The sequence below is a fragment of the Mirounga angustirostris genome, unplaced genomic scaffold (genome assembly GCF_029215605.1).
Source record: "Mirounga angustirostris isolate CCGP_5_RB_7025 unplaced genomic scaffold, mMirAng1.0.hap1 SCAF_13, whole genome shotgun sequence".
NCBI lineage: Eukaryota > Metazoa > Chordata > Mammalia > Carnivora > Phocidae > Mirounga > Mirounga angustirostris.
In genome coordinates, this window is record NW_026991721.1 from 1,997,622 (window position 1) to 2,018,087 (window position 20,466).

Consider the following 20,466-nt stretch of genomic DNA (forward strand, 5'->3'; position numbering starts at 1 on the left):
TCGTAGAGGAAAAGCGTCCCGTCTTACGACTCCTGTGGTCAATGGCGTGCTGTTTATTGCGGGGTTTTCAGATGTGGTGTGTATTACGTACAGGTGGTCTCCTTGTAGTCCTGACTTGTTCACTCTTTTCAACGCAAAGCGTGAGGCATTTGGTCTTAGGCTTTTTCGCATCAACGGAGGTCCAGCGTTTCTTTTCCCCCCTTCGTTCTGTAAACTCAATGTGTTCTGATTGATTTTCTTTTGCCGAACCATCCTTGCATTCCAAACGTAATTCCCACGTGGTCGTAGCATGGGATCGCTCTTACACGCTCGGGAACCGGCTCGGATTCGGGTCTGGGCCCCTCTGTTCTTCCAGGGGCTTCCTCTGGCTTTGGTGTGAGGGGAATGCTGGCCTCACAGGATGAGTTAGGAAGTATTCCCTCCTCTTCAGTTTTTTGGAAAAATTTGAGAAAGATTGGGATTAGTTCTTCTCTGAATGTTGAGTAGAATTCACTAGTGAAGCCTCAGGTCCATGGCTTCTCTTCGATGGGAGAGTTTTGATCACTGGCTCAGTCTCCTTGCTAGTTATAGATCTACTAAGGTTTTCCATTTCCTCCTGAGTAATCTTAGTAGGCTTTTGTCTCTAAGAACCTGTCCACTTCATCTGGGTTGTCTGGTTTCCCTTTGAACTTGGTTCTTACACCGTCTGTCCTCGTCTGTCTATCCATCTACCTGACCACCCAGCATCCACCTGACCACCCTGTGTCCACTGCCCATCCATCCTCTGCAGCCTGGATGTGAGCCCTTGGCGCTCTGGCTTCCCCTCCTCGAGGTAGCCTGACTGCAGACTGACGTGGGGAACAGTCCTTGTCAGAGCCCTGGCCGTGGAAGGAGCCTCCTGAGACCCCTCCCCTCCTCCTCCTGGTGCCCACCACCCCCACCCCCCACCCCCCACCACCATGGGTGCTCTTGCATCTGGGCCCCAGCGATGGCTGCCAAGTGTCTCCAGATACTGTGTCCTTGGTGGCATGGTGGCTGTGAGGTGAAAGAGGGACCATCCCATGAGGACGGATGTTCTCCAACACCCAAATTAGGATGTATGGCCTGAGCTCTGGGGGCTCAGTCGTTCACATGAGTGCTGGCTGGAGAATGTGGGCCCCAGGGCACCAGGTTTCTCAAGGCCCAGCGAGGACACGAGATGTCCTTGGGGGGACATCCTTGGTGCAGACATCCCCTTGGGCCCTGGTCTGGAAAGCAGCAGGTGTCTGCTGGCAGTGGACCTGGCCTTGGGCCACTGGCCTGTCCAGGTGGACTGTGCGGTAGGTGCCACCCACCCCGGGGCAGACCAGGGCCCGGGCTAGCTGCTGCCCTTGGGCATCTCCCGTGGAGGCCCCCGGCTCACTCCCCTCTGCCCCACAGGAGATTGTCCTGGTGGTGTTCTTTGGGACGGAGTACGTGGTCCGTCTCTGGTCGGCAGGCTGCCGCAGCAAGTACGTAGGCATCTGGGGGAGGCTGCGCTTTGCCCGGAAGCCCATCTCCATCATCGGTGAGTCCTGCCTGCCCCCAGGGGAGCTTCACCCTGAGCTTTCCGGGCACGGGCTGGGCACCCTCCCCAGGAATGGGGATCCGGCAGGGTGGGTCCCCATCATGAGCTCCCGCAGACAGGGTCCCCCAAGGCCATGGGGTGACCCCCTGAGCCCTGCAATGCAGGAGGGAGCCTCAGACGCTGCTCGTGGGGCTGGGCTTGGCCACGCTCAGCACAGCGTTGGGGGGTCTGCTGCCCCAGCAGCCTGGGAGTGGGGCACGGAGGTGGGCCGGGTGGGCCTGGGTGTAACTGAGACAGAGGGCCCCATCCGAGTGGCCCTGTCCTCCTGACCGCCAGGCTCCTGTCCTGAGCCAGCAGCCTGGCTGGTGACGTGCCACCCCTCCCCCCAGACCTCATCGTGGTCCTGGCCTCCATGGTTGTCCTCTGCGTGGGTTCCAAAGGGCAGGTGTTTGCCACCTCAGCCATCAGGTACAATGGGCCACAAGCCGTCCCAGCTGGGGGTGCGAGAGCCTGGGGCAGCGTGCTAGGGGAGGGGGCGCAGGCTCAGACCCCACGTGGGAGTTAGGCCGCCCGGGTTGGAGACCCAGCAAGAGCACTTCTGGGACTTGGGCTGGGACCTAACCTTCTGGGGACCTCGGTTTGCTCGTCAGTGAACTGGGGTGATCCCAGGGCCTTCCCCAGAATCTGGTCTGGGGAGCAGAGGAATTTGGAGATGTGCAGGTTTGGCTGAGCCCCCGACCCTGTGTTCGAGAAGGAGACAGCGAGGCCTGCGTGGTGGCGAGCAGGCAGATTCAGAGTTGGGCTTTGAGGGGCTGCAGTGGGGCTGGGGGCTGGTGAGAGGTGCCTGAGTGGGGTGAGTCGGGGGCAGGAGCACAGAGGTGTCTCCCCCGCAGGGGCATCCGCTTCCTCCAGATCCTGAGGATGCTGCACGTGGATCGTCAGGGAGGTACCTGGAGGCTGCTCGGCTCCGTGGTCTTCATCCACCGCCAGGTGGGTGGTCTGGGCGGGGCGCAGGGGCCCGAGGTGGGGAGGACGGGGTGCGATGTCAGCCAGGCAGACGATGTGGCCACGCTCCCTCGAGCTGGGGGGCAGGAAGCCAGGGGCAGAAGTGCAGGATGGAGAAAAGAGGCTCTCAGAGGCTCAGAGATCTAAAAGCCACAGATGGGAACAGTCCCGCGAAGGCGAGGCCCGTCACCACCATTCTCGGGGCTGAGCCGAGGGCCAGCGGAGCCTCTGCGAGACGGCCTGACCCTCCGGGCAATGGCCGGGGCCAACGCTGGCCATGGAGGAGAGGGGTGGAGGAGTCCTGAAGTGCAGTGCGGGCATGGGAACCACGTGGGAATTCACGGAGAACCGTCGTGGGACCCGGAGCGTGTGCCGGGCCGGCCCCTGGCCTGTGATGTCTGTCCGGAGTGTTGTCATGGAAGCCGGGGACACCGCGAGTGCTCGGCTGACGCGCCCTCTGCCCGCTCTGCCCCCAGGAGCTCATCACCACCTTGTACATCGGCTTCCTGGGCCTCATCTTCTCCTCGTACTTCGTGTACCTGGCCGAGAAGGACGCCGTGAACGAGTCGGGCCAAGTGGAGTTTGGCAGCTACGCGGATGCCCTGTGGTGGGGGGTGGTAAGTGGGGACAGGCCCCCCAGGCAGCAGCGGGGCGGAGGGCGCCGGGTTCTGGAGCCCTGTGGTGGACCCTTCATGCTCAGAGGACGCCGTCGGGAGGTCCTCGATGTCTTGGAGCTGGTGTAACCAGTGTCCGATGGGGCGACGAGGCGTGTGTGGGGGCTGGGAGCCCCTGCCCACCCCCAGGTGGGGCCCTGTGGGGCCCCACCCAGGGTGACAGCTTTCCTTTGCCCTGGCCGAATGGGGAGGGTGGGGTCAGGCGTGGGGCCTGCCTGTCCGGGAGGGTCTGTCCTGGCCCCAGGAGCATCTTTGTGCCAAGGAGCACGACGTTAAATAGCAAACAACCCAGGATAGGACGGGCAGGGGTCCTCGCGAGAAAGGAAGAGCGCTCCCCTGTTCTGGCTGTGCCCCAGGCCTGCAGATGCTGTAGCTGGGCCCTGCCCAGAGACGTGCAGGCTCCCCCGCCCCCAGGGGCCCTGAGGCTCCCCTGGCTGTGGAGATGGGCTCCTTGGGCACACGACCACAGGGCCCAGCACCCTGGCTTCACTTGCAAGGCCCGGAGCATGGGCTGGTGGCGCTGGGCTCCCTGAGCTGCCCGTCTGTGGGAGAGGTGGACGTAAGGTGGGCGGGGGGCAGTTCCCGGCAGGCCAGGTGGCTTGCAGGGACGGGGGACATTGCACAGAGGACCACTCACCGCTGTGGACAGCCAGGTGTGGGTTCCGCCAGCCACACACACCCTGAGTCCTGCCTGTGTCCTTGCCGTGTGGGCCCGCGGAGCCACTTTTGAGGGTATGAAGGGTGCCCCTTAGCACACCTTCCACCACAGCTTAGCCTCATAGGGGGAGGGTTCTGGCCATTTCAGTGCAGGGTGGCTGGTAGCTTCCCCACCCGCGGGGACCAGGACACGGCCTGGGAACCGAGGGCGCAGCGTGCATCCTGGGGTGGAGGCCTGCTGTGGGGAGGATCAGGGCATGGGCCACAGGCCAGGCCCTCACACTCCCCACCGTTCCCATGGGGTACAGCGCTCCCTCCTTCAGAGTACTCTGGGGTGCAACCAGCTAGCGCCCCGGGGGGTCTAGAACAGAGCCGGGAGCAGCGGAGCGGGTAACAGCGGTGGACAGTGGCCCCAGTTACAGGCTGAGCGTGGCTGGGTGGGGAGCCCCTCAGAGCTGGGCGTGGCGCGGCTGATGTCCGGGCTCTTTAGGGTGGGGGGGGCAGGGACAGGAGCTGTGGCGAGGCCTTGGGGGCAGTGGAGGGTCTAAGGGGCGCTGGGCAGGGGCTAACAGCCAGGTCTGTCCCGTCTTTGCCCTTCCAGAAAAAGTGGGCCTTGCTCTCTCCTGGGGCTCCTCACCGTCCTCCAGAAAGGAGACCCATCGCAGTTTGTCCAGGGGTGGGGAGGCTCGCTGTGGCCCCCAGGCCGCCACAGGCCCCTGCTGTCTGTGTCTCGTGCCTGTGATGCCAAACATACAGGGAGGGCCCCTGATGTTGGCGCATCTGCATGTTTTCTGGAAGTTTCCACCGTGCCAGGCTGCTCGAGGAAGGGAAGGACATGCTGACCCAGCTCTGGGCTGGGGAAGGCCCCGGTTCCGGTCTCTGTGCTCCCTGGCCGGCCCAGGTGCGGCAGGCCCTAGCAGGTTAGGGCGGGAGGGCTCAGCCCCAGCAGGGAGCTTGCCGGTGGTGGGTGGAGGGGCCGAATCCTGGTGACGGGCCGTGCAGGGACAGGCCGCCCAGAACCAGGAGGAAGTGTGCGGGTGATCGCCCGAGGCCCGGCTGATAAGCGGTGCCCAGCCTTGGCGCTGCCCTCCCGCCTCCCCGGGCCGCTCCCCTGCCCCCAGCCCTGGGCAGAGCAGCGCCCCCACTCCCACACCTGTGCAAACATCCGCCCGCCGGCCGGGAAAACGGCCCCTTTGTGCCCAGCTTGGCACCGGTGCTCCAGCCCTCGCCGTCAGCTGCAGCCCCAGCCTCGGCCACCACGGGCCCTGGTCTGGCCATTGTTCCTGCCAGGCCCTGCGCCCCGGGGCCGCCCCGGGCCCCCCGCCCCCCAGGGCTCTGGGGCAAACGGCTCCCATTCATAGCCGCGGCTGCCCTGCAGCTGTCCGGGCAGGAGCGGCCCCCAAGGCTTGAGTTATGGGCTGTGTTCCTGGCGCGTCTCGGACAAACAGAGCTCAAGAAATGCAAGACGGGGCGGGCCCTGACTGGGGCTTTTAAGCTAGTTTGGTGATTTGCAACTGCGCCCAGCAGTTGTTCTCTGCCCGCTCTCTGTGTCCTGGCTCCATTTACCTCTCATGGGAGGGGGCACCGGCCCCGAGGCTCTCTGTGGGGGCAGACAGTCCAGGTGGTGCTGCCCTGGGGCACCCGAGGGAAGGGGCGGCGAAGGCCACATGCCTCCACACTGGGTCCGCCCCGAGATTTGCTTGCACCCCCCCACACCCCTCACCCCACAGGCCTGGGCTGGGGGCCGACCAGAGGGCAGAGCACCTTCTTAGAGATGTGCAGGATAGACCCTAAAATAGGGCGTCTGGGCCACCAGGAAGTGAGAAGGGCCATCCCCTGCATGGAGAAGAGGCGGGGGAGTCCTGCAGGGGAGCTGGTATGCAGACACCCTTGAGTCCGTCCAGGCTGCAGGTGCCCCGGGATGGCCCCAGGTGTGCTCAGCATCTGGGCTCAGCAGTGTCTGTTGTATGGATGAATGAGTGAGTTCACGAGCCGTGGCACTGGGGACAGCGGGGGTATTCGTCTCCCGGGGAGGCCATCAGAGTCCCAAAGTCTGAGGCGCTTAAGACAAGAGCAACGTATTCTCTCCCAGTCTGGAGACCAGAAGTCCGAGATCAAAGCATGGGCAGGGCCACGCTCCCTCGGGAGGCTCCAGGGGAGGGTCCTTCCTGCCTCTTCCAGCTTCCAGGGGCTTTAGGCATCCCTGGGTTTGTGGCCACATCTCCTGTCTCTTATAAGGACACTTGTCTTTGGTTTAGAGCCTGCCTGGATTGACCAGGATGATCTCCATGCGAGTCCTTCCCATAACCACCTCGACAAAGGCCCTGTTCCCAAATACGCTCATATTCTGAGGGTCTGGGAGGACATGAAATCGGGGGGGGGGGGCGCTATTCAGTCCCGGACGGCGGTGTCCCAGCCAGACTTCACGAGGAGCGCCCCCCTTCCCAAGCCTCAGTTCTAGGTCGTCTAGCAGGGGTGTCCGCTCAATGGCTGAGTGTCTCCTCCCGTCCCCCCAGCCCGGGTGGGGACGCCCAACACTGGTGTGAGAGCCCCCCTCTCCCCCAAGTGTGGCGCCCCATGCCTGGCTGCTGAGGTGTTTGGGGAGGATTTAAGACTTTTTTCTTCGCCCTTGGAACAAAATGCGTTTGTTTGTGTTAAAGTTTGAGTGGAGGGAAAAGCCGTTTTTGCAGACACGGGCTCTTCTGTTTAGTGCCCGGGGGTCTCTCAAATCAGGAGGCTGCTGGGCTCTGTTTACCCCCTGCATCTAAATTTAGTCTTTAGAGTGAACATGTTGGAAGCCCGTCCCTGCATTTCAACCACCATTTAGAGTCTGATTCCTGTTCACTCTCTCAGCCGGCGGCTCCAGAAGGGTCCAGCCTCCGGGGTTAGAGTGCCTCCTGGCCGGGTGAGGTCAGCTGGGTCTGGGGGCTGAATAAGGGCCTGGGTGAGGACAGGACCCTCCAGACATTCACATGCAAGCCTGTCGGCACCACCAAGAACATGGGGCCGGTGTCGGGACCTCATCTGAAGCTGGGAAAACTGAGGCCCGTGAGCCAGGAGTGGCAGGCCAGGTGCCCACCCCAGCACTCAGACCCTACGTGTCCTGGGGCTCTGTCTGCCTGGAGCTCTCCGTAAAGCCTGCGAGGGCTGTATAGCTGAAACCAAGTCCTGCAGGACCCCAGGCTTGTCCCTGTAGACCACTGGGTGTGGGGTAAGGACTGTGGGCTCCGGGAGCCCGGCCAGAGAGCCTTCCCCGAGGAAGGACCTTGGCAATAGGTTTTACAGGATGAGTAGGAGACCGCAAGGTGAGGGTAGGAAGCAGGATGGATTTCTTCTGGGGTGGGGTTCAGCTCATGGCAGTGAGCGTAAGAACTTTCCAGCTTCAGCCCAGTGGAAAGAAACATGGTCAGCATCAGGGAACACGGTGAGACAGGCGTCCATGTGACACTGTCGTCAGGAGCATGGTCAGGAACGTGGGGGTCCTGTGTGGCCTGCACAGGTTACCTGACCTCTCCAGGTCCGTTTGTAAACTGGGTACAAAACGAGTACCCACGCCCACGAATTGTTGGAGAAGTTAAGTCAGCAAGGATATGGGCAGCCTGGGGCCCCAGGCGCCCAGCGAGGAGACAGCAAAGGCTGGGTGTAAATGGTGGGGGGCCCTTGCCGACCACAGCTCTCCAGGCATTCCCCAAAGCCAAACACTCGTGCTCGACCCATGGCAGGCTAACTCACACTAAAGTGTGTATGGCTGCCGTGGTCCAATCACACCCCTGAGCCCTTCTGGTTTTGAGAGTCTTACTAACTGCCCCTGACCAGCTCTCCACTTCCAGCACCTTCCTCACAGAGTGGCCCCTTTTGGTGCATGTGTTTTAGCCCCTCCTAAACCCAAAGGACCTCGTGTTTCTGATCCCCATCCTGAGGGCCTGGGCGAGGCCAGCCACAGGGAAGGGGCTCCTGGAAGACTCATCAGGCAGTGGGGTGGAAACAAGGACGGCGGACCACGGCGTCCACTTCCAAGGATGCCAACTCAGTGGCACCATGGAACTGGCCCTGGGGCCAGTGAGCACGCGATTGGGCCATTCCTCAGTTTCCCCATCTGTAAAATGGGGAGGCCACAGAGCACCTCCTCTGGCCGGCGTGGGGCTCACCAAGGGGACTGCAGGCCCAGGGAGGCAGCAGAGGTTTCTGCAGCTGTGAGGACTCTCCTTGGACCGTGAGGTCCTCTTGGTGAGGCCAGCTTTCATCAGGAAGGCCTATTTCTCCACGTGCAGATGTGACGTTGGGGCGTCGCTGTGGTCCTACTCAGCGCTGGCGCAGGTGTGGCAGGATGGCGGGCAGCCCGGATCTTGTGCCCACAGGGCTAGAGCCCTGGCCTGCACAGGGTGATTTGCAGGATCCCTGGAGGGCCTTCTCTGCCCTGGCAGTCAGGGAGGGCCTGTGAGCCACGCAGGGGTGGGGCTGGAGCCCGAGCTTTCCTGAGTGCGGCCATAGACTCACGGAATGAGAGGCTCCAGTATGGGTGTGTCCAGCGATTTCGCCCTGCCCACGGAAAGGAAGCCGGTTTCTTTTGGGGTGCTTGCTGTCCTTTGACCCATAGTTTGTCTGCCTGGCTGGGCTGTTCCCTGGCCCCCATTGCCAGCACATGGCCCCTTCATGGCCGTTTCCCACCAGCTAGGCCGGGGCCCCCAGGGCAGCCCTGCGGCGGCCAGGGCTGAGCACACCCTTGGGACAGGTGCCCAAGGACCGCTGCCCCCGCCCATCACGGCCCGAGACTGTCCTGCCACCCGCCCGGCCGCCCCCCTGTCCGTGCTTCTCCTCACCCTGGCTGTGTCCTTCCAGCCTCCTGCGGGCAGGCTGCTGGCCTGTGGCAGCACGGCAGCCTCTGGCCGGGGGTTTGCTCTGCAGCCTCGCCGCGTTGTGATGTGGACCAGTGGGTTGTGCCCGCTCAGTCACTTACCAGTGGTGAGACCTCGCACACAGTGCCTGCCCCTGCCAGCCTCAGTTTCCCCTCCGTAAGCTGGTCCCTAACTCACGTTACCGTCCCAAGTTTGCCGAGTGGATGCACCACCAGTGTGAGCCCCTAAGTGTCTACACTTGCACTGCTGTCCCACCCACACGTGGATAGACAGCCACGACACCTCCAGATGGGCCGCCCAACCCCCCCAGGGCAGCCACGGTTTCTGGGCTGGCCCTCCCATCTCACTGGAGGCTGGCCTTCCAGAGTCTGCCTTAGAAAGGAGAACAAAACACCGGTGCCAGGTTCTCAGGACAGAGAGTGTGTGTTGGGGGGATCTAGAAGTTTCTCTCTTGCCTCCTGTCCCTGGAAATGTGAGCAAAGATGCAGAGGCAAGCACACGGCCCGTTGCCAGCTTCCGGAGGACGAGGATGCCTCGGTCCCCCTCCCTCCCGCCTCCACAGCCCTGTCCCCAGTGTCGTGCGTCCGCGGGTTTGTGTGTGAGCTGGTCCATGTGGGCCACTGCCTGGTGGCTGGTGCCCAGGGGAGCGCCACGGTGGCCATGCTGTGTCTCCCCGCATCTGTGGGCCCAGGATGTGCAGCCCTGCACCCTGGACTGCCCGGTCAGGGGCGAGTGGCGAGCGCAGCGGCTGGAGACCGGCCGTCCTGAGCTGCCTGAGCCTGTGATCTCAGAAAGAACAGCAGCTCTCTGGGGTGGGCCTCCGAGAGCCGAAGGGCATCGCTAACAAAGCGGGTCTGTGACCGGGTGTGAGAGGCACGTACCCTCCACAGGGTGGGAGACACCAGGCCTGCCACCCCGACGTCTGCCAGCCCGCAGCAGGGAGCCCTGGTGTGCCAGCTATCGTGGGGCCAGAGGAACCAGGATGCTGGTCGGTCCGCTCAGGGAGATGGTCTCGGGGGCCCTGGCCTACACCCCGCCCCACCCTACCCCCCCACATTCGCTTCCCCATCATCATGGGTTTTTTTGGTATTAATTTTGATCATTTAAAAGGTTGTATTAGGTATTATTTGTCTTGATGCCTGAGTTTCCTGGGATGCCCTTAAACCTGGCCCCCGAGGTGGGAGCCGCCCATGGCGGCCCCTGCGTCTCCCTGCCCAGCAGCCACTCCCAGACTTACTGGTCTCAGGTCCACTCTTAACAATCGCTGCGGACCCCAGAGAGCCTCTGTTCACGTGGGTCGTACCTATCCATGCCCAGCGCGTAGGAAAGCACCACTGAGCATTTAAAAAACGTTTTCATGTCAATTTATTAAAATGGTAATAGACCCGTTCTATGTTCATATAAATAATTTTAGAAAGATTTTATTTTCTAGAAGAGGGCAGGATGCGGTTCTGTTGCCCTCACCCCGTTGTAAACCCCACAGCCCCAGACCCGCCTTTGCTCCGTGCACCCGGGTCTCTGCAGAGGCAGCTGCGGCCCAGGCCTCACACTTGGGGCGCAGGCCGTCCAGAGAGGACCCCCTGCAGACGAGAGGGCTCCGGCTTCCCCAGGGCCCCCTTATCTGCCAGCTGCCTGTCGGGCTTGTCCTTCTCCCTGGGGTGGTCTGGCTGCTCCCTGCTGGCATCTGCGCCACGGTCCGGGTATGCACGGCGTGTGTGTGCGTGTGTCCGTGTGCGTGTGCAGCGTCCCAGCTGCATGGAGGCACGTTAGTGGGTCTGCACCCTCCACGGGCTCAGGTGGCCCCTTTACAGGACTGGTCCGTAGGCAGCTCAGCGTGCTCCGTGTGTGTTGTGGGGGGGTGGGGGAATATGTGTTCCCCACGGACAGTGACGTTGTAGAAGTCCCAGGACCCCAAGCAAGACACGTGGTCAGGCTGCCGTGGTTAGGCTGCCGTGGGCTCAGCAGTGGCCGGCCCTGGCTGTCCCTGGTGCTAGAAGCTGAGTGCTTGTCCGGACTTACCTGTGTGCTGACAGGCTCGTTGGCGTGCCTGCCTCCTCCCCTACGGTTCCCGCAGCTCCGAGTGGTCACGTGTGTCCCTGCCTGGCTGTGGCCGCTGGGTCTCTCCCGCCCTCCGTGCTCTGTGGCTGGTGGGGCGCACCCACCGGGGTCCCGGGTCGGACTAGCAGTCGCTGCCGCAGACCTCAACACGTCCTGTCTGGGCCTTGCCTTCTGTTGGAGTCTGTTCTGTAGGCCCCCCAGGCCCTGGCTCTGCATCCCCCGTTCCCTGCACTGGCTCCTCGGGACAGGGGATCGAGGGAAGGCTCCGTGCAGACCTTCCCGGGCCTGCCGGAGGCTGTTCTCACCTGGTCTGTACTGGAGGCTCTGGAGGAGAGGAGCCGGGCTGCTTAGAACAGGACCCGCGTGACCACAGGGCGGGCAGGTGCTGGCCAGGCTGACCTCCAAAGGCAGGAAGCCATGTGGACTCTCTGGGCCACTGTGCCTGATGCCCTGGTGTGCAGGTGTGAGCATGTGCCCACAAGATGTGTGAGTCTGGCCAGGATCAGAGCCCACGCCTGCAAAGCCCACAGGCAGCCCCAGTGCCCAGAGCCAGGCAGGTGTGGGCTGAGGGCGTCGGGGCCGAGTGACCGGCTCAGCCAGGCTGGGCCCTCGAATCCTGCAGGATGTCACGTTCAGGCTCAGGCTGGAGGCCCCAGGCAGCAAACCTCAGATGCAAGCAGGACGGGAGCCTGGGGCAGGGCAGCCCCCGCACCCGTGGTCCCACCACAAGCTCCGATGGTCAGCTCCCCCACCGAGAAGAAGGCTTGGGCTGCGTCTGGTTCTCTCGGAAGAAGGGTGATCTGGTGCCCGGGGTGGCATCAGGACGTGGCGCATCATCCTTGTCCTCTTGGTCGAGGACCAGCCTTGGTGGGAGCTTCCGGCCTCCTGGGGACCACCATGTGGCGATGTCGGTGGCCCAGGTGGCGGGACTGCTACGGGGCAGGGCAGGCGATGGAGCTGGGAGCCCCGCCTTGGTGCCCAGCCCCTGTGCACACCCAGGGCCTTCCTCCTTGTATGGCATCGGCTTCGGGACACCACGACCGTCTGCCAGGCGGGAGCTCCGTGTTGACGGAGCGGCGGGTTCGGGTTGGACGGTCGTCCATCCCAAGCTTCCAGGCCTGAGCCCTGCCCCCGTCCCCTCACAGGTCACGGTCACCACCATCGGCTACGGGGACAAGGTGCCCCAGACGTGGGTCGGGAAGACCATCGCCTCCTGCTTCTCTGTGTTCGCCATCTCCTTCTTCGCACTCCCAGCGGTAGGTGCTCTGTGCCGGGGGCATGCATGCACTCCCTAGCAGGGGTCCCCCGGCAGGGGGCCGGCTCACAGAGGTGCCCCGCCCTCCCTGCCCCCAGAGCGTCCTTTGCAGCAGGTGTGGGCGGCGGCCAGTGGAGGTCTTGGGTAGCAGACAGCGGGGTGCGGGCCGGGGGATGCACCCCGAGGGGTCGCAGGGAGGCCCCAGCCGCAGCAGAGTCCGCGCACCTGCTGAGACCTGGGCCGGGTCTTGACCTGTGCCCTCCCCAGAAATCATGGACCGTGAGGGTTACGCCTTCTAGTTCCCCATGTGTGCACGTGGGTACATGTGTCCGTGTGTCCGTGTAGGGTGTGGGTGTATGTGACACGTCACTCACTACAGACATGTATGGATTCCGTGCGTGTCACACACGTGTTGTGTGTCATGTAAGTGTACGCAGGGTGTGCACGTGTGTGCGTGTGCGTGTGTGTACGATTGATCCCCTCTGCAGATGGGGAGCTCCCTCCCTGACAAGCTGCTCTCGTCCATCCCATTGGCAATCCCGGGGACGCAGCCACAGACCCTCTCACAGGGGGCTACCTTCTGCCCGAGCCGGCAACCCGGCACCCACCCTATCCCCCCAGCACCCGTCCTGTCCCCCCGGCACCCATCCTGTCCCCCAGGCCAGGCCAGGCCAGGCGGTGGCTGCCCTTGTGGACACAAGCCCTGGTTTCTGCTCCTTCCCAGGGGATTCTCGGCTCCGGTTTTGCCCTGAAGGTCCAGCAGAAGCAGAGACAGAAGCACTTCAACAGGCAGATCCCCGCGGCAGCCTCGCTCATCCAGGTGATGGCGCCCGCCATTGTCACGTCTGGCCTCGCGTCTGTGGGTGAACACCAGCTGGTGTCCGTTCAGAGATTCCAGAGCTGCTTTTGGCCATGATGTTCCGTGCGGGTCCCTCTGGAGCAGAGGTGCAGACCCGCACCCACTGCCATGCCTTCTGGGAAACGTGGGCCGTGCTGACAGGGTGGACACGGGAACAGGGCGCCCAGCTCCCTCCCTGGAGGGTCTTGCGGAAGGTCGTGTCCTGCGGGGCAGGCCAGGGGACAAGGTTGTGCCGCAGACCTGGGGGGTCTTTCCGTGGGCCTCTCCCCTCCCAGCCACAGCGACCAGCCTTGCGTCTTGCTCCTCGTCCTCCTTCCATGGCCACCCCCCCACCCACCCCCCCGCCCACCGGCTCTGCACTGGAGCAGGTCTGGGAGGGAAAAGGGAAGAGTCCCAGTATGGCCTTCCCCCGGGGGGGCTGGGGCCCTGCTCGTGCACTCTGGGCACCTTCTGGGTATCCCCGGCACCCCACAGGCTCGGACTCCCCAGTGACAGCAGTGGGACTGGAGAGCCAGTGGCATGGCCCCACCCTGGATTCCGGGGCCCCTCAGTGCCCGATGGGGACCCCAGGGCTGCTGGGTGCTGGAGGAGACAGAGCCTAAGAACAGTGGGGGAAGTCGGGGCCCCGAGCCCCCAGACACTCAGCTCTGCTCTGTGACCCAGGGCTCTGGAAACACACCAGAGGATGGCTGGTCCTTTTAACGTAAACACAGACTCAGGCAGAAAACCGTATTTGAAAACCGGGTCCCAGACGGCCTGGGGGCGGAGAAGTGGGGATGAGCAGGCCCAGGGCACAGGCGTGGTCCGTGTCCAGCCGTGGATGTGGGACTCTCTGCCCAGTGGGGCAACTGTACCCAGCACTGGATGTCTCCCAGGGACGGCCTGGGGTCACCCCCATGGCCTTGTCGCCTGCACCCTCTGCCCTGGGCAGGACCCCGTGGGGAACGCCAGCCGTTAGGCACGGCTCCGCCTGGGAGCTACAGCTCAGCCCCGGGCTCCCCCTTGTCCCTCTGAAGCCCTTCCGGAACCCACCGTCTGGTGCCTGGACCGAGTACCTGAACGGGAAGGAAATAGCAGGGGCCATAAAGCCGAGGGGCTGGGCCCCCTCAGGCCTGGTTTTACGGCCCCACAGCCTCCTCCTTTCGGGGAGACCATAAATCAGGCCGTAAAACCAGCCCAGGCCGCTGTGGGCAGACTGCCGGTGGGAGGGGGTTGCTGCGGATTCCTTGCTGAGCCTTGTGCCTTGGGGGCGACCCCCCCGTGAAGGCCACGCTCGGGTGGTGCATTCAAGGGGGTGCAGACATGCCTGCTGCTGGAGGATGGGGGAGCCCAGGGCCCCGGGGAGGCGGGAAGTACGCAGTGGCTGGTGATACATTCGTGGGCAGGACACGTGCCCGCCACTGGGGAAGGTGGGACGTGGAGGTGGCGCGTGGGCCTTGGAGGGGCCAGGCCTGTAGCCTTTCTCATGGACGGCCTGAGGGCTGCCATGTTTGCCCAGGTCCCCATTGCGGGTGGTGTCACGGCCGCCTGGGAACCCTGTAGCCCCGCGGCCAGCAACGACAAGACCCCCAGGATGCGTTCCCATCTGAGGCTCCTGGCACCCCTCCTGTCCCTCACTGTCCACCCAGACGCGGTGTGTCCGCCCCTCGGATCCCCTGTGGTGGCGTCCCCTCCTCCGGGTCATCCCTGCATGGTGGCCACCACAGGCATCTTTCTAGAATGTGGGCCCAAGGCCCTCCTCACCTGCGTGATGTCCAGAGACTCCCCATGACTGCAGACGGTGCCCAGGCACTGGGACCCCACATTTGGGCCTCTGGGAGGGGCCTTGCTCCGCCACCCCTCCTGCCTGGTGCCCGCAGGCCCAGGGCGTCCTGTTTTTGTGCCTGTCCCTACACCCGCCGTGCGTGGCCCAGGAGAGGCAGCCGACAGGTGTCTTTGCATCTGCGAAGGGACCAGGCTGGGGAGGTGGTGGCAAGTGCGCTGGGGTCACAGACGAAGCCTCTGTGGTGTCGAGCTGTGAGTCCCAGCCAGTGTGTGGGGCTGTGGGCTGCCTGGTGCAGGGACGGCCCTGGGAGGTGGGGGCTGCCTGCAGGACGGGGTGCGGGCAGGATCGGGGAGCTGCAGCTCCTGTGGGAGGCCGTTGGGCAGCTCGACAGCTGACCGCCTCTCCCTTGTGCTGGTTCAGACGGCCTGGAGATGCTACGCGGCCGAGAACCCCGAGTCCTCCACCTGGAAGATCTACGTGCGCAAGCCCGCTCGGAGCCACGTGCTGCTGTCCCCCAGCCCCAAGCCCAAGAAGTCTGTCATGGTAACAGCCCCCACCTGCCGCCCGGACAGGGTCCCTCGTTAGTGGGTGGGGAGGCCTTGCGGGCCATGGCTCCTGGCCAGGGTTTGACCCTGGGGTCAGCTGAGCTCCCATCAGGGCAGCAACACCACTCTGGCCCCGGGGTGGGGGGGAGACGGGTGTGCCGGGCACCGCCGCCCCAGGATCCCCATGGCTCCGTGGCATGTGGGACTGGTGCTGCAAGGCCAGGGCCGTGGGGGGCCCGGAGGAGGAGCCCCAGGGTGCAGGATCGGCCGGGTTCTGGCCGGCGGTGGGAGAGAAGGCTTTCGAGAGGGCCCTGATGTCAGGCTCTCTGTGCTGGGCACGGTGGGTGTCAGTCGGGGCAGGGGTGGCACCCCGGCTCCAGAAAGAGGGCCTTAAGGTCATGGTGCAGGGGGTTTGGGCAGGCTTTGGGCAAGGATGTCGTGACTGGCGGGTGTGGTGAATGAGGGTGGCGCCCATGTCCACACCTGCTTGGGGGCGCCCAGCTCTCCGTTGCCCCCAGAGCCCCTGCACCCTCTGTTCCCTGTGCCGAACACCCTCCCAGACTCCCCATCACCTCCACGTTGCCGCCTCAGAGAGGCCTTTGCTGGCCCCGGGCTGGCCGCCGGGCCGCCCCCCTACCACACACCGTCCCTCCTGGCGGCCCTTGTCGGCACGTGCCCCGGTGCACTCTGGGATGTTTACCTGTTTGCCGGCTACCTGCCTGCCCACCCCTCCACCCGAGCTCCCGGGCAGCGCCCGTGCCGAGCCCCCCGCGGGACCCCCGGCAGCCCCACAGTGCCGCGGCCCTCCCCGTCTGCGTGCCACCGGCTGCGCTTGGCCCCTGAGGCCTGGTTCCCTGGCAGGTGCCCAGCGGGGGCTGCCAGAGGGTTCTGGGGCTAGCAGACGCCCGGGAACTGCCGGCTTACTGCTTGTCGTTTTAGGTAAAGAGAAAGAAGTTCAAACTGGACAAGGACAACGGGGTGAATCCCGGAGAGAAGATGCTCACGGTCCCCCACATCATGTGCGAGCCTGTCTCAGAGGCGCGGAGGCCAGACCACTTCTCCATGGAGAACTGTGACAGCTCTGGTGAGAAGCCTTCGCCCCAGGCGAGGGTGTGGGGACGGGGACAGGCGCTCGGCTCCCGCTGACCTGGCGTCTGCCCGGCAACGTCCTGCCCTCCCCACCACAGCGCAAAAGCAGGTCCCTCTGAGGAGGCGGGACCCCACCATGGAGGGACCCTTCCCCTTGCTCTGTTCCATGCTCTGGGGGGCTGGGTGCCAGGCCCCGCCTCAGTCGTGCCATGCGGCTGGCGCCCCGTGTCTGGCAGAACGGAGGCGGCCCATGCGTGTTGGCCCCCCCGTTCCTGGCAGAGCATGGACGGGGCATCCAGAGCCAGCTCTGTGCACCCACACTCGTCCCCGTCCTCGACGCCATGGGTCTTTGTTCTTCCAGCACTTCTGTGTCTGTCTCTCCTTTCTGGGACATCTTCCCGGCACCCACAAGAGCGTGCCAGCTTACTGGCCGCTGTAGGGACAGTGTCACTGTCTCGACTGTGTCAAAGAGGGACAGGCTCACATTGTTCCTGACGCTTTGTGCTTACGGGCGCCCAGCCCGCCAAGTGCTTGGTTTTCAGGCGGCTGACCCCTGATGCATCCCCCTGCATGTGGTCCCAGTCCCCTGGCAGCAGGGCAGAAAGTGTTCCGGAAAGGGGCTGCGGCTGCTCCCTGTGCCTCGGGGCTGGCTGTGGACTGGGCCAGGGCGCCCACCCCGCTGGGCACTGGGCCACCGCGGCCCCATCCCGTGCGGTCGGGATTCCGCTCTGGCCTGAATCTGGCCACTTCGCTGGTGAGCCCCCGGGATGCGCGCCCCGCCCGCCCCCTGGAGTGGGCACAAGGGACAATTGTGCCAACAAATGCCCACCCCCCCCAACTCCGGATCCAGGGGCAGGACCATTGTCGCGATGCAGATGGGGGCTCTCCGCAAATGCTAATGGGCAGGTTGGGCCTGGGGAGAAGCATCTCTGCTGTTTGCTGAATGCGGGGAGCTGCATTCAGACTGTTTGCTGTTATTAAGTGCCCGGGGATGCCTGCGGAATGGTAATGAGGCACGAGAGCAGGGAAGTCAGGCTTCCTTTGTGGAATGCTTTTGCATGGAGGAGTTTTGCTTTCCCGCGGACATGATAAGTCAGCCCAGCCTGGGGCTGCAGCGTTGCCGGAGCCTGAGCTGTTGGCCTGGCCCCGGGGGGCCCCGCGTGGCCCCAGCCTGGGGGTGGTGGCTGAGGCTCTCCAGGGCCCTGGCGGGGGAGGAGGGGCCTCATCCCAGGCAGATGCCGTCACTGGGATGGCCCGCAGTCCCGGCCCCGACACAGCAGGGCGCGAGCAGCCGGGATGAATTCCACCCCTGGCCGGATCCAGGCCTTGCACCGGAGCCTGGCCCGCGTGCGCGATTCAGGTGTGCCAAGGGGTGTGTGAGGCAGGTGCCCTCCCCTTCCCGGCGCTGGCCTGCGCACAGCCACCCCCTCCATGGTTTCTCTCCATGTCTGGAGCCCACGGCGTCTCTGGGCTTCTGTCCTGTGACACCTAGGGTCCTCGGAAGGGCTGCCCACCCACATTCATGGCCTCGAGAGCCCGGGCAGATCTGTGTTCATGGAAAAGGCCCTCACTGGCCGCAGGAGGACCTGTGGTGGCAGCAGGCAGGGGTGGACATCAGGAGCCCTGCCCTCCAGGCTCCCATCCTTCTGCAGGTTCCAGCGCCCCGCTGCTCACCTTGTTCTGGTCACTGGGGTCTGCGTTCAGGAGCCCGGCCCGCAGGGGGGCTTGCTGTTCCTGCTCATGGTTCACAGAAGAGCCCGGCGCTCATGAGCCTAATTTGTGGGGCACCATCTAGAGCTGGCACTGTGCCCCCGGCCGCACCCTCCAGGCCTCGCCTCTCTCCCTCCCCTCGGCTGGCAGCCATCTCCGGGCCACTGCCCCAGATCCCACCCTGCGCCCCTTACCCATGTTGCCATCGCCCTGTGTTTGGGTTTAACCTTTTAAACCATCCTCTGGATCAGTCACTTGTATAGAGTCGAGCCTTGCTTACATTTACCAAGAGATTTGCTGGGTTTCTGCTTCAGAGTTTGGGTTTAATGCCCTTCTTCCGGAAGGTCCTACAGCGGTCCCTTCAGGGAAGATCTGTCATCAGTCAACTCGGTTTTTGTTTGTCTGACATCGTCGTATTTTGCCCTTGCTGTTGGGTGACAGTCTAGTTGAGGAAGAGGTGACGGGTGGAGATATGTATTCCCTCCAAACGCTCAGCAGATGTGCTGCAGGGTCCGGTTTCTGCGTGTTGCCCAGCTCCTTGGCCACCCTGAGGAGGTGGCCTGTCCCCCTCTGGGGGCTCCCGGTGCCTTCCCTTGGACTCCGGTGCCAGGGCCTATCACTGCAGTGGAGCAAGGTGGGGGGTAGCTCTCTGTCCCGCCATCCTCTGTGATCCCTGAATCTGAGGGTTCATGTCTTTCATCCAGTGTGGACATTAGCACAAACCTGTCAGAAATTATCGCCTCCCCTAATGGCTCTGATCTGCCCTGGAAACTGACTCAGCCATCTCGGTCTGTCTTCCTTGACCGTCTCTCATATTTTCCTGCTCCATCTCCCAGTTGCCTTCTTGGCAGCTTCTTCTCAGTTTGCTGACTGTTCCGATGTGTCTGACCCACTGGTTAGTCCACCTGCTGGGGTTTTAATTTCAAGGACCTCTCATTTTTTCCATTTCCGTGCATCCTTGTGTGAGGGCCTGGTTTGCTCAGTCTTCGCAGCTTGTCTCTTCCTCATAATGTACAACTTGGAATTAATCAGTCACTTGAACGTGCTAATGTCATCATCCATGCCATGACGTCATTGTTGTCACCATGTCATCATCTGGGCCATGACATCATCGTTCATGTCACCACGTCATCACCCGGGCCATGACGTCATCACTGGGCCATGACGTCACCGTCTGTGTCATGATGTCATCATCCGTGCCGTGACGTCATCATCCGTGTCAGCACATCACCATCCATGCCACGACATCACCATCCGTGTCATGATGTCATCACCGTGTCATGACATCATCATCTGTGTCACAGCATCGTCATCCATGCCATGATGTCACCATCCATGCCACGACGTCATCATCCATGCCATGGCGTCATCGTCCATGGTTCTTGGAGAGTCTACCTCTGTTCACGGTGGCTTCGGCAACTCCTTCCCATGATGGCTGGTTTCCCTGTGGTCAGTGGGGATCTTTATTTGGGGCTCCTGTGGGCCGTGTTGAGGGGATGTTGCCTGAAGACCTTGTCCCTTGGAGGGGTGACGCAGTGAACCCCTTCAGAACGTTTGTGGTGTGGGATCTTCAAGACAACCACGCGGTGTCAATACAGGCCCGATCTCTCGTGAGAACAAGCCCGTCCCCATGCAGCAAGAGGAGACTTCACCTGTAGTCCACAGACAAGGCCAACACAGATTGGTTTTCTCTCTCCTCGGTGTTTGCCCCACCTGATAAGAGCAGTGTGTCCCTTGTCCCTGGGTCGACGGCTTGGTTCCCGCTTTGCGTTGTTTCTGTGATTCGAGTCTGCTCTCTGTTTGTTCGGCCTTGCTGGAGGCCCAGGTGCGCAGGTGGAGTCTTAGTCCCCACTTCTGGCCTCACGCTGGTCCCCTGCCCGGCTCTTCGTTCAGTCCACACCGTGGCTCCTCAGGTGAGCGGATGCCCGGGACCACCCACGCGTGTGGTCTGCGCGGTGGCCCTGAGGGATGCCCTCGGCCGAGCCCGTAGAAAACATTTGTCATTTTGGCGAGCTTGTTCGGGAGTCTGTTGAGAGAGGGTTTTGACGGCATCAGGTTATTGCTGGAAACAAAAGTCCTCGTGTTGGTGACAGAGAGAGTGTCCCCATCAAGGGAGGCCGTGAGCTCCCTGCCGGCAGAGGGCCAGGCCATGACGCTCCCGGTTGGAACTGCCTGGGGCTCCCTCAAACCAGCAGGCGAATTTCAGAGGCTGCCCCCGGAGGTTCTGAGTCACAAGGCCTGTGGGGAGGCCCAGGAGCGTGTCTGTAATGTGCCCCTGCTTCCTCTGGGGACTGTCCCTGGGGACCCTGAGGACGAGGCCCAGCACTGACCACAGGGGACCAGAGCAGGGCTTCTGCGACTCCAGGTCTGTCTGACCTGGGCCCCCTCCTGGCACTGGCACTGGGGTCCGGGTCAGCCTTTCGTTGCAAGAGCTCTCCACGGGTAGGAAATACTAAGGAGCTTGCTCC

At 63.3% G+C, this 20,466-nt stretch overlaps 1 protein-coding gene across 2 annotated transcripts in view; it reads left to right on the forward strand.

Annotated features, from left to right (window-relative positions):
* KCNQ1 (potassium voltage-gated channel subfamily Q member 1) overlaps positions 1-20,466 on the forward strand; it is a 322,171-nt gene that overhangs the window by 82,538 nt on the left and 219,167 nt on the right. The window contains exons 3-10 of one of the 2 annotated variants that reach the window (XM_045893038.3): positions 1,399-1,525; positions 1,915-1,993; positions 2,419-2,515; positions 3,007-3,147; positions 11,921-12,031; positions 12,755-12,850; positions 15,075-15,197; positions 16,139-16,283. In XM_045893038.3, coding sequence (XP_045748994.1) covers positions 1,399-1,525; positions 1,915-1,993; positions 2,419-2,515; positions 3,007-3,147; positions 11,921-12,031; positions 12,755-12,850; positions 15,075-15,197; positions 16,139-16,283 — 919 coding nt within the window. The remainder of the gene's footprint in view (positions 1-1,398; positions 1,526-1,914; positions 1,994-2,418; positions 2,516-3,006; positions 3,148-11,920; positions 12,032-12,754; positions 12,851-15,074; positions 15,198-16,138; positions 16,284-20,466) is intronic. The other variant, XM_054511786.2, reaches the window with a different exon arrangement.